Source organism: Carcharhinus amblyrhynchos, chromosome 4 (assembly GCF_965287045.1).
Source record: "Carcharhinus amblyrhynchos chromosome 4, sCarAmb.v2.hapA, whole genome shotgun sequence".
NCBI lineage: Eukaryota > Metazoa > Chordata > Chondrichthyes > Carcharhiniformes > Carcharhinidae > Carcharhinus > Carcharhinus amblyrhynchos.
In genome coordinates this window covers 45,748,121-45,761,861 of record NC_137327.1, presented here as the reverse complement: position 1 = coordinate 45,761,861, position 13,741 = coordinate 45,748,121, and the positions used below count along the sequence as shown (strand labels likewise).

Sequence of the window (13,741 nt, the reverse complement as noted above, 5' to 3'; positions counted from 1 at the left end):
AGATGTCCGTACAGAAGGAAGCGTTCTAAGATGAAGGGCTGTGACAATTGTTTAAACACTGTTTTTCAAAATATGTGCATCAATGAGCATGCAGCTTGCAATTGGTTGTAGTATGAAAATTTGTAGTAACTTGAAAATGTTTTGGCTGAAGATGATTCTTTGGCAAGGTGTGCAATGCTTTGACCTGGGTTGCTTTGTGATTGTGAGAAAGATCTCAAATAATCATGTACCATTATGATTGAATTATGCAGCACAGAAAGAGAACATATGGTCCATTGGGTCTTTGCTGATTTCTTTGAAGATCAATCCAATTGGCCCCATGCCCTTACTCTCTTCCCCATATCTCCGCAAATTTTTGTTCAAATATTTATCCAATTCATTTCTGAAGTGTCTTGAACACCTTACCGGCCTGTTAAATTCCAAACCCTAATCACCAATAAAATGAAAGCCCTTTCTCTTGCCTTTAATACATGGGAATGAATCATAGAATCCCTGCAGTACAGAAGGCGACCATCTGGCCTATTGAGTCTGTACCTACCACAATGTCACCCAGGCCCTATTCCTGTAACCTTCATTTACCCTGCTAATCTCCCTGACATTTAGCCAATCAACCTAACCTGCACATCTTAGGAGTAGGGTAGAGGCCAGATCATCCTACCATCACACTCTGTAAGAGGAGTGAAAAATATCAAAGAATAATCATTCTTGTATTGAACTTGTGGATGTTTCATCAGCTTATTTATAACCTTGGAAGAACAAAAATATACTTAACTGATTACTAAATTGAATAGTCAGCAGTGTAAGAATCATAGTGAGAGAAACCCTCAGATATGATCATCTGTGTTTCAAGACTGACTCAGGGTGGATCTTGAGTTCTGACTTACAAGGTGTGCTCTCATGTTCTTTAATCAAGGTGGAGAGTTCACTCAGACTCGCAAAGAAATACAAACAAAATACTTAACAGCAACAGATATGAAGTGAGACTGAGCTCCAATGGTTCCTAATTCTGAGATCTCTGGGACACAGTCTTCTCTTCTTTCAGCATCCTGTTGATTGTAGTCGGTCTTCTAGGTATGTGCCAACGATGTCTTATGACTCTTTTATTCCCATGCCATGCCATATTAAGGTTTAATTTGCCCTAGCCAGTTTGATAGTCCATGTCCCAACACGTGGTCATTTACAGGTGCTGCCTGCTTTTCCAGACATTCAAAGATTCACATTTCTGTTAATAGCTCAAGTTGTGCGATTCTGCAGTTTCACATTGATCTTATCCTGTCTTTCTGCAAAATGTCAAGGTCCTAAGGTCTCCATCTTATCTCTACCATCACTCTTAAACAAAGTTGTTAACAGATTATGATATTGAAAAACAATTTCATAATGAAGCAAGCGTTAAATCAAACAGACTTCAATATATTGATGCATATAGTTTAACTATTTTATCTTTCACAAACATGAAATATTTGTCCTGGCAATGAGCTGTATGAGTTGGCACATGGGCCTTCTTCCATCTATAAAGCTTCCCCCTTTTCAGAGTGAGCTGCGTGCAATTTCACAAAAATACATCCTTAACATTGACAAATTGAAAGTTTTCAATGAAGCTAACCATCATGACTTGCAGACAAGCCTTGACTTTACAGTTCTTAAGAGGAATATTACAAAATGATTAATACTTTTAATTTTAAATTGGGCAATTGTGATGCATGGGGCACTTTCCAGGATTATTTTTGGAAATGTTATAGATTCCAAAAAGCAAACATCACTTTGATTGATAATTACACTATTTGTTGCTTTACTTAATAGTATAGTATTCGGTACTGGGACTATGAGGACAAATTGTTCCTTATCAAAGTCAGTTCTTTGTCAATAATGAAAAGCTGAGACATATCCTAAAAGTATCCAGTTAAATAAAATGTGTAAGTAGATGCTGGGATTAATTAAGATGAATTAACTCAAAATCAAAAATGCTTGTGTTATTTGCAGTTCACACATAAAAACTAACATATTAATGACAGTGTCATCATGCTTTGGTAAGCTTAGAGGCAACCAAGAATTTGAAAAAATCTATGTTAATTAGCTGTTTCAAAGATGAGTCAGTTAATTAGAAATTTAATTTTGCAATCAATTTAATATTTTAATTTGGATAAACCATTTGGCATCATAGCACTTAGATTAAAGAGAAATAATGGAGTGCAAGTTGGACACACCAGTCCTGCCTCAAGACAGGAGCAGTAATTCAAGACAATGATCAACAAAACCCACTTTTAATGCACAGTTCTAAATACTCATTAATTTTACATTATCACTGTTACAAAATAAATTGATGTTGAGATTTATTTCCCATCTTTGCTATGGCAATCTTGTTAACCGATGATCTCCATCGCAGAATGTTGTTCCATACTATTTGTCAAATGTGTGAAAGCAGATTGATAAACCTTGATTTCTGCAGTTTCATGCAAGAATGACTAAAGAAACAAAACAATATTTTTGAAATATAAGTTTTATTTCAATACTATTACAATCACTTGTGCTTCCCTGCACCTAAGCGGCTGTGGTATGGGGAGCTCCAGGCGCTCAATTTCTGGAAACTGTCTGTCCAAACGATTTATTCAAGTTATCAGAAATGTTTTTGAAAACTTGGAAGTTGCATTCTGATTTTCATACTGGTGTTGTAATAATGTAATTTCTCACCAAGGATGTTAAAGGAGGGTGGATTGACAGATTACTGGGGCATATCTGATAAGTATTTAACATACCTTAAGCACAAGGTGGCCAGCGAGTGAAGGTTTCACACCCACATAGTGGGGCACAGGGACAGCACCACCCATTGTTTTGAACCAATTTATACTGTTCTATTTTTGTTCAGCCTGTAAATGTGAGGGGTTTGTCATATAAAGAGAGATTGAACAGCTTAGACCTCTAATATCTAGAGTTTACAAGGATGAGGGGAGATCTAATTGAGGTAGATAATACGCTAAAGGGGATTGACAGTAAATGTAGAGAGAGTGGTTTTTTCTTGTGGGACAATCTGGAATGAGAGGTCATTGTTTTAAATCCTCTACCCCTTATCCTAAAACTGAGATGAGGAGAAATTATTTCTGTAAGGGTTGTGAACCACTACCTCATTGTGGATGCTGGGACATTGAATAAAATGTAAGGAGGAGATAGACAGATTTTATATTGATAATGGGTTGAAGAGTTTTGGAGAGCGGACAGGAAATTGGAGTTCAAGCTGAGACAAGATCATCCATGATCGTATTAAATGGCTTGAGGGGCTGAATTGCGTAGTCCTGTTCCTAGTTCTTATGTTCTTATTGACCAAAATACAAGGCAGCTTTTGTGCATCCATGTTTAATAGTATATGCCAGTAAGATTTATTGCTTATTGCAGATTTATCTGTGGATTATATGACGGATGTAAACCAGCTCTAAGATAATTAAGGCCTGGATTAATTAACCTGGTCTCACATGAGATACACCTTGGCTAGAGTGAAAATCCTGTTGGAAGATTTTCTCAATTAGCCTGTTTGGCTTTGGTGAATATAACTTGTTTGATTTACCTAATTATTTTTACAAATGGATTTTCAAGCAAAAATTCTGATTAACTTTATATAATGACTGAATTAACTTTCTTTTAAATCGGATAGAGGAAAATTGAATTTTGCGTTTCACTTTGTTGTACTCTTGTGTTTCGTTCTCTCACAATGATAATTATTGGGAGTATAACCATCAGAATGCTACTGTTGATATACATTCATCCAATCCAAAAAAACAACCCTATGCCAAAATTGAGGAAGAGTTGTTTTTAGTTTTCCCCTTTTATAATGCATTGCAACTGAGAAAAATTCCTCTTCACCAGTTGCTATTGCAAAGATGATATCTAGATTTTCTGCCAAGTAATACAGAATGAATGCAGGTTCACAACTGAGCACTGCAAGTTATTTATTTTTCTTTAATCTTTCATAGGATGTGGGCATTCCTAACAAAGTCAGTAATTGTTGCCCAACACCATAACATACAAGGCTGCGGATCAAGTGCTGGAAATTGGGATTCAGATAGAACATAGAATGTTACAGTGCAGTACAGGCCCTTCGGCTCTCGATGTTGCACCAACCAGTGGAACCAATCTAATGACCCTCTAACCTAAACTATTCCAATGTTATCCATATGCCTATCCACTGACCATTTGAATGCCCTTAAAGTTGGCGAGTCCACAACTGCTGCAGGCAGGGCATTCCACGACCATACTACCCTCTGAGTAAAGAACCTACCTCTGACATCCGTCCTATAATTACCACCCCTTAATTTAAAGCTTTGTCCCCTTGTGTTAGCCATCACCATCCAAGGTAAAAGGCTCTCACTGTCCACCCTATCCAATCCTTTGATCATCTTGTATGTCTCAATCAGGTCACCTCGTAACCTTCTTCTCTCCAATGAAAATAACCCCAAGTCCCTCAGCCTTTCCTCATAAGACCTTCCCACCATACCAGGCAACATCCTGGTAAACCTCCTCTGCACCCTTTCCAATGCCTCCACATCTTTCTTATAATGTGGCGACCAGAACTGCACGCAATACTCCAAGTGTGGCCGCGCTGGAGTTTTGTACAGTTGTAACATGACCTCACGGCTCCGAAATTCAATCCCTCTACCAATAAAAGCTAACACACCGTACGCCGCCTTAACAACCTTATCAGCCTGGGTGCCAACTTTCAGGGGGCTATGCATATGTACCCTGAGATCTCTCTGCTCGTCAACACTACTAAGAGTCCTTCCATTAGCCCTATATTCTGTACTCCTGTTGTTCTTACCACAATGAATCACCTCACACTTTTCCGTATTAAATGCCATCTGCCACCTCTCGGCCCAGCTCTGCAGCTTATTTATGTCCCTCTGCAAACTGTAACATCCATCCTCACTGTCTACAACTCCTCCAACTTTGGTGTCGTCAGCAAATTTACTAATCCATCCTTCTACACCCTCATCTAGGTCATTTATAAAAATGACAAACAGCAGTGGCCCCAAAACAGATCCTTGAGGTACACCACTTGTAACTGCACTCCAGGTTGAATATTTCCCATCAACCACCACCCTCTGTCTTCATTTTTAGCTAGCCAATTCCTGATCCAAACTGCTAAATCACCCTCAATCCCATGCATCTGCATTTTCTGCAATAGCCTACCATGGGGAACCTTATCAAACGCTTTGCTGAAGTCCATATACACCACGTCAACTGCCTTACCCTTATCCACCTCTTTGGTCACCTTTTCAAAAAACTCGAAGGTTTGTGAGACTCGACCTACCCTTCACAAAACCGTGTTGACTATCCCTAATCAATTTATTTCCCTCTAGATGATTATAAATCCTATCCCTTATAATTCTTTCCAAAACTTTGCCCACAACAGAAGTAAGGCTCACTGGTCTATAATTCCCAGGATGGTCTCTACTCCCCTTCTTGAACAAAGGGACAACATTTGCTATCCTCCAGTCTTCCGGCACTGTACCTGAAGCCAATGACGACATGAAGATCAAAGCTAAAGGCTCTGCAATCTCCTCCCTAGCCTCCCAGAGAATCCTTGGGTAAATCCCATCCGGCCCAGGGGACTTATCTATTTTCACACTCTCAAGAATTGCCAACACCACCTCCTTATGTACCTCAATCCTGTCTAGTCTACTACCTGGTATCGCAGTATTCTCCTTGACTACACTGACTTTTTCCTGCGTGAATACTGACGAAAAATACTCATTCAGTGCCTCTCCTATCTCTTCAGGCTCCACGCACAACTTCCCACTGCTGTCTGTGACTGGCCCTAATCTTGCCCTAACCAATCTTTTATTCTTGACCTACCTGTAGAAAGCTTTAGGATTTTCCTTGATCCTATCCGCCAAAGTCTTCTCATGTCTAGGACTAGGGGGCACAGCCTCAAGATAAAGGGGGGGTGGTTTAGAATGGAGTTGAGGAGGAACTTCTTCACTCAAAGGGTGGTGAATCTCTGGAATTCTCTGCCCGTTGAAGTGGTGGAGGCTACCTCACTAAATATTTTTAAGACGCGGGTTGATGGGTTTTTGATAAGAGAGGAGATTAAGGGTTATGGGGAGAGGGCGGGAATGTGGAACTGAGCCACGACAGATCAGCCATGATCTTATTGAATGGCGGGGCAGGCTCGAAGGGCTAGATGGCCTACTCTTGCTCCTATTTCTTATGTTCTTATGTCCTCTTCTAGCTCTTAACTCTGTTTAGCTCCTTCCTGGCTAATTTATAACTCTCCAGTGCCCTAACTGAGCCTTCACACCTCATCTTTACATAAGCCTCCTTCTTCCTCTTCACCAGAGATTCAACTTCCTTAGTACACCACGGTTCCCTCGCTCGACCACTTCCTCCCTGCCTGACAGGTACATATTTATCAAGGACTCGCGGTAGCTGCTACTTGAATAAGCTCCACATTTCAGGTGTTCCCAGCCTCTACAATTTCCTACTCCACCCTATGTATCCTAAATCTCGCCTAATAGCCTCATAATTACCTTTCCCCCAGCTATAACTTCTGCCCTTCGGTATATGCCTACCCCTTTCCATCACTAAGGTAAATGTAACTGAATTGTGGTCACTATCACCAAAGTGCTCACCTACCTTCAAGTCTAACACCTGGTCTGGTTCATTACCCAGTACCAAATCCAATGTAGCCTCACCTCTTGTTGGCCTATCTACATACTGTGTCATGAAACCTTCCTGCACACATTGGACAAAAACTGACCCCTCTAACGTGCTTGAACTATAGCTTTTCCAATCGATATTTGTAAAGTTAAAGTCCCCCATAACAACTACCCTGTTACTTCTGCACCTATCCAGGATCATCTTTGCAATCCTTTCCTCTACATCTCTGGAACTTTTTGGAGACCTATTTAAAAAAATCTCCCAACAGTGTAATCTCTCCTTTCCTGTTTCTAATCTCAGCCCATACTACCTCAATAGACAGGTCCACATCAAACGTCCTTTCTGCCACCATAATACTGTCCTTGACTAACAATGCCACGCCTCCCCCTCTTCTACCACCTTCTCTGCTCTGACTAAAACATCTGAACCCCGGAACCTGCACCAACCATTCCTGTCCCTGCTCTATCCATGTCTCTGTAATGGCCACAACATCGAAGTCCCAGGCACCAATCCAGGCTGTAAGTTCGTCCACCTTATTGCGTATGGTCCTCGCATTAAAATATACGCACTTCAAACCACCCTCCCGCCTGCTAATACACTGCTGTGACCTAGAAACCTTATCCATGACCTCTTTATTCTCATCCTCCTGTACATTGGAGCTACAGTTCAGTTTCCCATCCCCCCTCTGAATCAGTTTAAACCCCCCTGAATAGCATTGGCAAATTTTTCCCCCAAGATATTAGTTCCCCTCTGGTTCAGGTGCAGACCATCCCTCTTGTAGACGTCCCACCTACCCCAGAATGAGCCCCAATTGTCCAAGTATCTGAACCCTTCCCTCCTGCACCATCCCTTTAGCCATGAGTTCAAATGTTCTCTCTCTCTATTCTTCATGCTATCCCGTGGCACAGGTAACAAACCAGAGATAACCATTCTGCTTGTTTTAGCCCTAAGCTTCCATCCTAACTCTCTGAATTTCCGTTTTATATCCCTGTCCCTTTTCCTACCTACGTCATGGGTGCCTACATGAACCACAACTTGGGGCTGGTTCCCCTCCCCCTTAAGGCTCTCAAACACTCGATTGGAGATATCATGGACCCTGGCACCTGGGAGGCAACATACCAACCACAAGTCTCGCTCGTTCCCACAGACTCTCCTATCTATGCCCTTAACTATGGAATCCCCAGTCACTAATCCTGTTCTTTACTTCCCCCTTCCCACCTGAGCATCAAGGACAGGCTCTACTCCTGAGACCTGTACTCCATGGCTTAGCCCGGTTGAGTCTTCCTCCCCAACAACGTCCAAAACAGAGTACTTATTTTGGAGAGGAACAGCTTCAGGGGATCGCTGTTCTGACTGCTTACCCCTTCTAGCAGTCACCCATGCATCACTTTTAGGAGTAACTATCTCCCTGTAACTTTTGTCGATAGCTGCCTCTGCTTCCCGAATAATTCTTAGTTCCTCCAGTTCCAGCTCCAGGTCCCTAACACGGTCCTCAAGGAGCAGCAAATGGATGCACCTGCTGCAGGAGTAATCAGCTGGGACACTACCAGTGTCCCTCACCTCAAACATCGCACTGCCATCCCTATTACTTCCCTTACCAAGAAACAAAAATAAACTTAAACTTACCTGCTCTCACCCCAGGTCACTCTTTTTTTTAGGTTAGAGGAGGGGGTAGGATGGGATACTCTACACACGTAGAGTATCGGGTTTCTTCACCTTTCCAATTTATGGGGGTCCAGAGGGAAACAAAAACTACTTACTAGGCCTTCCTATGACCACTTCCTGTATCCGGTTTAAAATTTAAAAAATAAAGCTAGAGACGTTAGTTTAAAAAAAACAGTAACTTACTCACAAGCTCTCGCCTCTCCCTCTCTGATGTGCTCCCAAGGAACAATGAGCAAGAAATAGGTTCTTGATGGCTGGCCCTTTTCTGTGTGAAAGATCTACGACTCTAACTCTAATTGCCCTCGAATTGAACATTTCAGAGGACAGTTAAGAGTCAACTATGTTGTTGTGGATTTGAAGTCACACGTAGACCAGGCCAGTAGATTTCCTTCCCTAAGCAACGTAGGTGAACTCGAAGGGCCTCTACAATAATAAATGTTTTTGTGGTCATGATTACTGAGACTAGCTTTATATTCCAGATCTATTAATTAAATTTAAATTCCATCAGCTGTTGTGATGGGATTGAATTCATATTCATATTCTCAAACCATTAGCCTGGGCCTCTGGATTACTATTTCATTAATGTTACTACTATGCCACCATCTCCCCAAAGTGAGTTGTTGAGTGACCTATTCATAGGCATCTAGGATACTTGAGTAATTGCAACTAAGTTCTGAATCACAGAACGTGTGATATGTAAAATAAAATTGCAAAATGTAGGATATATAAAACTAGTCTAGAAACACCAGCAAAATGAGGATAGGTTGATGACATTTTTTTCAGAATTTGGGCAGAATTCTGTTTAAAAAAATCAGCTGATATGTTTTATTTGATTTGATTGATTTATTGTCACAAATTAGTATAGAGTAAAAAGTATTGTTTCTTGCATGCTGTACAGACAAAGCATACCATTCGTAGAGAAAGAAAGAAGAGCGTGCAGAATGGAGTGTTACAGCCATAGCTAGGGTGTAGAGAAAGATCAACTTAGTGCAAGGTAGGTCCATTCAAAAGTTTGATGACAGCAGAGAAGAAGCTGTTTTTGAGTGGGTTGGTATGTGACCTCAGACTTTTGCATCTTTTTCCCAACAGAAGAAGGTGGGAGGGAGTGTCTGGCGTTTGTAGGGTCCTTAATTATGCTGGCTGCTTTTCTGAGGCAGCGGCAAGCGTAGACAGAATCAATGGATAGGGGGCTGGTTTGCGTGGTGGACTGGGTTTTATTCATGACATTTTGTAGTTTATTGTGGTCTTGGGCAGAGCAGGAGCCATACCAAACTGTGATACAACCAGAAAGAATGTTTCAGCTGTTAAAGTTAGTGAGAGTCATGGCTGACATGTGAAATGTTGACGATCTTTTCTCTTTTCAGATGCTAATTGACCTGATGTTTATTTTATTATTTTTGTTTCCATTCCAGATTTTCAGCATTTGCACTTTTCTAACTCACAAATCATCTAAGCCAATTGGTCTAAATAATCTTTTCAGTATTTAATTTACATTTTTGCTTTAATCTGCTTAGAAACTAACATCAAATCAGAATTATACAATATCTATTTACTGATTAGTAAAACATAAAGTTAGCAATTTGTCTTGTGCAAAGAACCAGGAACCCTAAATGTTTGCCTTTCGGAGAAATAGCAGTGATTCTCTAGCCATAGAACTTAGTGTATTTTGTTGTTTTGTAACACAGCATGACAAATGGTCTCCAATGATATATTTTGATTTGTTAGCTTTCACTCACAGCGTACCTAACCTGAGCTTACATTGTAGAGCTCCTTTAATAGCTTGAAATTCAGAAAAAGCAGAGGATCACAAACCCCATCATCCAATTTTACTTGAGTAAGCATGCATACAAATTTCATTACCACTATCCAAAGCCATTCACGACAAATTTGTCTGTTGTTTTACTTGATTAAGCTCAGATGATGTTGTTGAGGGCATTATACAACCCACACAAGTTCAGAGATCTGGTCTGATGGTATACTTGATGAAAAAAACAATTATTTGAAAAAGTGGTTCAAAAGCAACCTACAGCAGTAAAACAATAATTGCCTATTGAAAGAGAAGCATGTACTGAAACTGACATTTGATATTCAAGACTCGCAAATATCTTGATTACCATTTCCAACGGTAATGATGCGTTCAGAGCAGCTAAAAATATTGGGGAATTAGAAGATTGGGAAAGATTTAAAAAACAACAAAGAATGACTAAGAAAGCAATCAAGAAAGGAAAGATAGAGAATGAAGCTAAACTAGCTCTAAACATAAAAAAAGACAGTAAAAGTTTTTACAAATATAGAAAGAAGAGGAGACTGGCTAGAGTGAATGTTGGACCCTTGGAAGACGAGAGGGGGGATTTAGCGGTGGGTGACGAGGAAATGGCTGAGACTTTAAATAAGTTTTTTGTATCGGTCTTCACGGAGGAGGACACAAATAGCTTGCCGAATATTAAAGATAGAAGGATGGTAGGAGATGAGGTCGTTAATGCAATTGCTGTCACTAGAGAGGTCCTTGTGCATGAGTCGCAAAAACCCAGCCTGCAGGTGCAGCAGGTGGTCAGGAAGGCGAATGGGATGCTGGCCTCCATAGCAAGGGGGATTGAATATAAAAGTAGGGAGGTCTTGCTGCGGCTGTATAGGGCATTGGTGAGGCCGCAGCTGGAGTACTGTGTGCAGTTTTGGGCGCCGTACTTACGCAAGGATATTTTGGCCTTGGAGGGAGTGCAGAGGAGGTTTAGTAGGATGATGCCGGAGTTGAGGGGGTTGAGCTATGAGGAGAGGCTGAATAAATTAGGCTTGTACTTGTTAGAGTTTAGAAGAATGAGGGGAGATCTCATTGAGACGTATAAGATGATGAATGGGATGGATAGGATAGAGGTGGAGAGACTCTTCCCGCTCAGAATGGATAGTAGGACTAGGGGGCACAGCCTCAAAATAAAGGGGGGGCGGTTCAGAACGGAGTTGAGGAGGAACTTCTTCACTCAAAGGGTGGTGAATCTCTGGAATTCTCTGCCCGTTGAAGTGGTGGAGGCTACCTCGCTAAATATTTTTAAGACGCGGGTTGATGGGTTTTTGATAAGAGAGGGGATTAAGGGTTATGGGGAGAGGGCGGGAATGTGGAACTGAGCCACGACAGATCAGCCATGATCTTACTGAATGGCGGGGCAGGCTCGAAGGGCTAGATGGCCTACTCCTGCTCCTATTTCTTATGTTCTTATGTCTTGCTGCAACTGTACAGGGCACTGGTGAGGCTGCAACTGGAGTGTTGTGTGCAGTTTTGGTCCCCTTATTTGCGAAAGGATATATTGGCCTTGGAGGGAGTACAGAGAAGGTTCACCAGGCTGATACCGGAGATGAGGGGGTTAGCTTATGAAGAGATTGAATAGACAGGGTCTGTACTCATTAGAGTTTAGAAGGCTGAGGGGGGATCTTATAGAGACTTACAAGATAATGAAGGGGCTAGATAGGGTAGAAGTAGAGAGATTCTTCCCGCTTAGAAAGGATAGCAGAACTAGAGGGCACAGCCTCAAAATAAGGCATGGGGGGGTGGAAGGGGGTGCAGTTTAGAATGGAGTTGAGGAGGAACTTCTTCACTCAAAGGGTGGTGAATCTCTGGAATTCTCTGCCCATTGAAGTGGTGGAGGCTACCTCGTTGAATATATTTAAGTCACGGGTGGATAAATTTCTGATAGACAAGGGAATTAAGGGTTATGGGGAAAAAGTGGGAAAGTGGAATTGATCCACTACAGATCAGCCATGATCTTATTGAATAGCAGGGCAGGCTCGAAGGGCTGGATGGCCTACTCCTCCTATTTCTTATGTTCTTGTGTTTAAACCAATTTGATTTAAATGCAAGATCGAAGAAACCTGTCAAAATGAAAAGGTCAGCACAAAATTCCTTTTGGGCTCGAGAATTTAATAATATTTATCTAAGCCTAACAATGGCTTAAATTTGTGTTTTCAAGAGCACTTGAGAGGTAGTGGGGGCAAAAGAAGGATCAAATCAGTTCTCTCCTTACTTACTGTTCACGTGCACTTCGAATAGATGCTGATCAATTTTGGAAAGCTTGGTTGATTAATGGATTGTAGCAGTCCACTACCAGTGTTCTAGGATCAAACAACACACCACGATTTGAATCTGGAACCTTTTAGTCTGCAAAGTTTAGCTACAGCCTTTTCAAATTGAGCCACCATGGTTGCCTATCGTTCACAGTCTAATATTGAATAGAGGGTTTTCAAAAAGAATGGCCTGGGACACTTACCTTTTGATTTTCTTGTCTTAAGATTGTTTTAATCTTCCCCAGGATAGACCAGTGACAGCATTGTTGAGGCTAAGTACTGACTTGGTAAAACTGTTAGCATGTATTAGCGATTTACCATTTAGATTGCTGTACCATGTCCCCAGATAATGATTATAACATATTAACTTGTGTTAGTAAAGATAGTTTCTGGTAAACATAATAAAGTTGGTTCTAATTTGGTTTTAAATAGTTTTGACAAAAAAGTAAAATTCTTATGGTCTTGTCTTGTTGGTAGACTGACTTCTAAGCAATAAGGTAATGAGAAATGATTTTTCTTTCTTGATTTAGAGAAACCGTTCCCTGAAGTGCAGGAAGCATCAAGTGACAGTACTGGGAAAGAGAAATCATGTTCACACACACAACAGGACAAACTTGCTGCTACTGTATTGTACACTTCACCCTGGCCCAAAAAAGGTAATGGAATGAAGGCTGATTCAGCAGGGACTGAAGAAATAAAAGATGTATTTGATTTGAACTCTGGGCTTGACCTAGAAAAAGAAACGGAATTATCAGTACCAGCTGAAGAAGAACCTGTAAAGATGGCCTATGTAGGAAGAACCAGCTCTAACTATCTCATTAAAGAAAAGAATTTGACAGATACCGACCAGCAGATAGATGACACTGCAGAGAAGCCTGTGGAGGATCTGCAAGTGCATGAGGAGTCAGTGGATCATGGTATTGCATTTCAGTTATACTATTGTGTTATAATGTTTGCTGAATCCATGAAATTGTGCAGAAATTAACAATTAATTTTACATCAGTGAAGAGTCTATTAGAGCAATCTTCTTCGGTTGAAAGTGTGCCGAATTATTTATTTCAATATTATCTTACCATTTATTCCATATATTCTGCAAAACAGTTGTTATTCATTCTGTTTGTAAAGATTATAACCATTTTCTTTGCAACATTTTCATATGACTATTTTTCTGTGCCCTTATTATACTTTTTTCCCCTTATTCTCCAACAAAATACAGGAATTTTAATTTCTATGTTGCACTCACATTTACTGCCATTCTAAATGCCATCAAAACTACTGAACATAAATGGAGACTATAACTAATTTTTCTTTCTAAAACCTAATCACTAAACACTGAATTTCACATTTTGAGGAAAATGGGGGTGGGTGAATTCATAAA

The 13,741-nt window shown here is 40.7% G+C and overlaps 1 protein-coding gene across 1 annotated transcript in view; it reads left to right on the top strand.

The window, feature by feature from the left end:
* The window catches only part of cenpt (centromere protein T), a 94,994-nt gene that overhangs the window by 59,434 nt on the left and 21,819 nt on the right, over window positions 1-13,741 (top strand). The window contains exon 11 of the mRNA XM_080187985.1: window positions 12,894-13,280. Coding sequence (XP_080044111.1) covers window positions 12,894-13,280 — 387 coding nt within the window. The remainder of the gene's footprint in view (window positions 1-12,893; window positions 13,281-13,741) is intronic.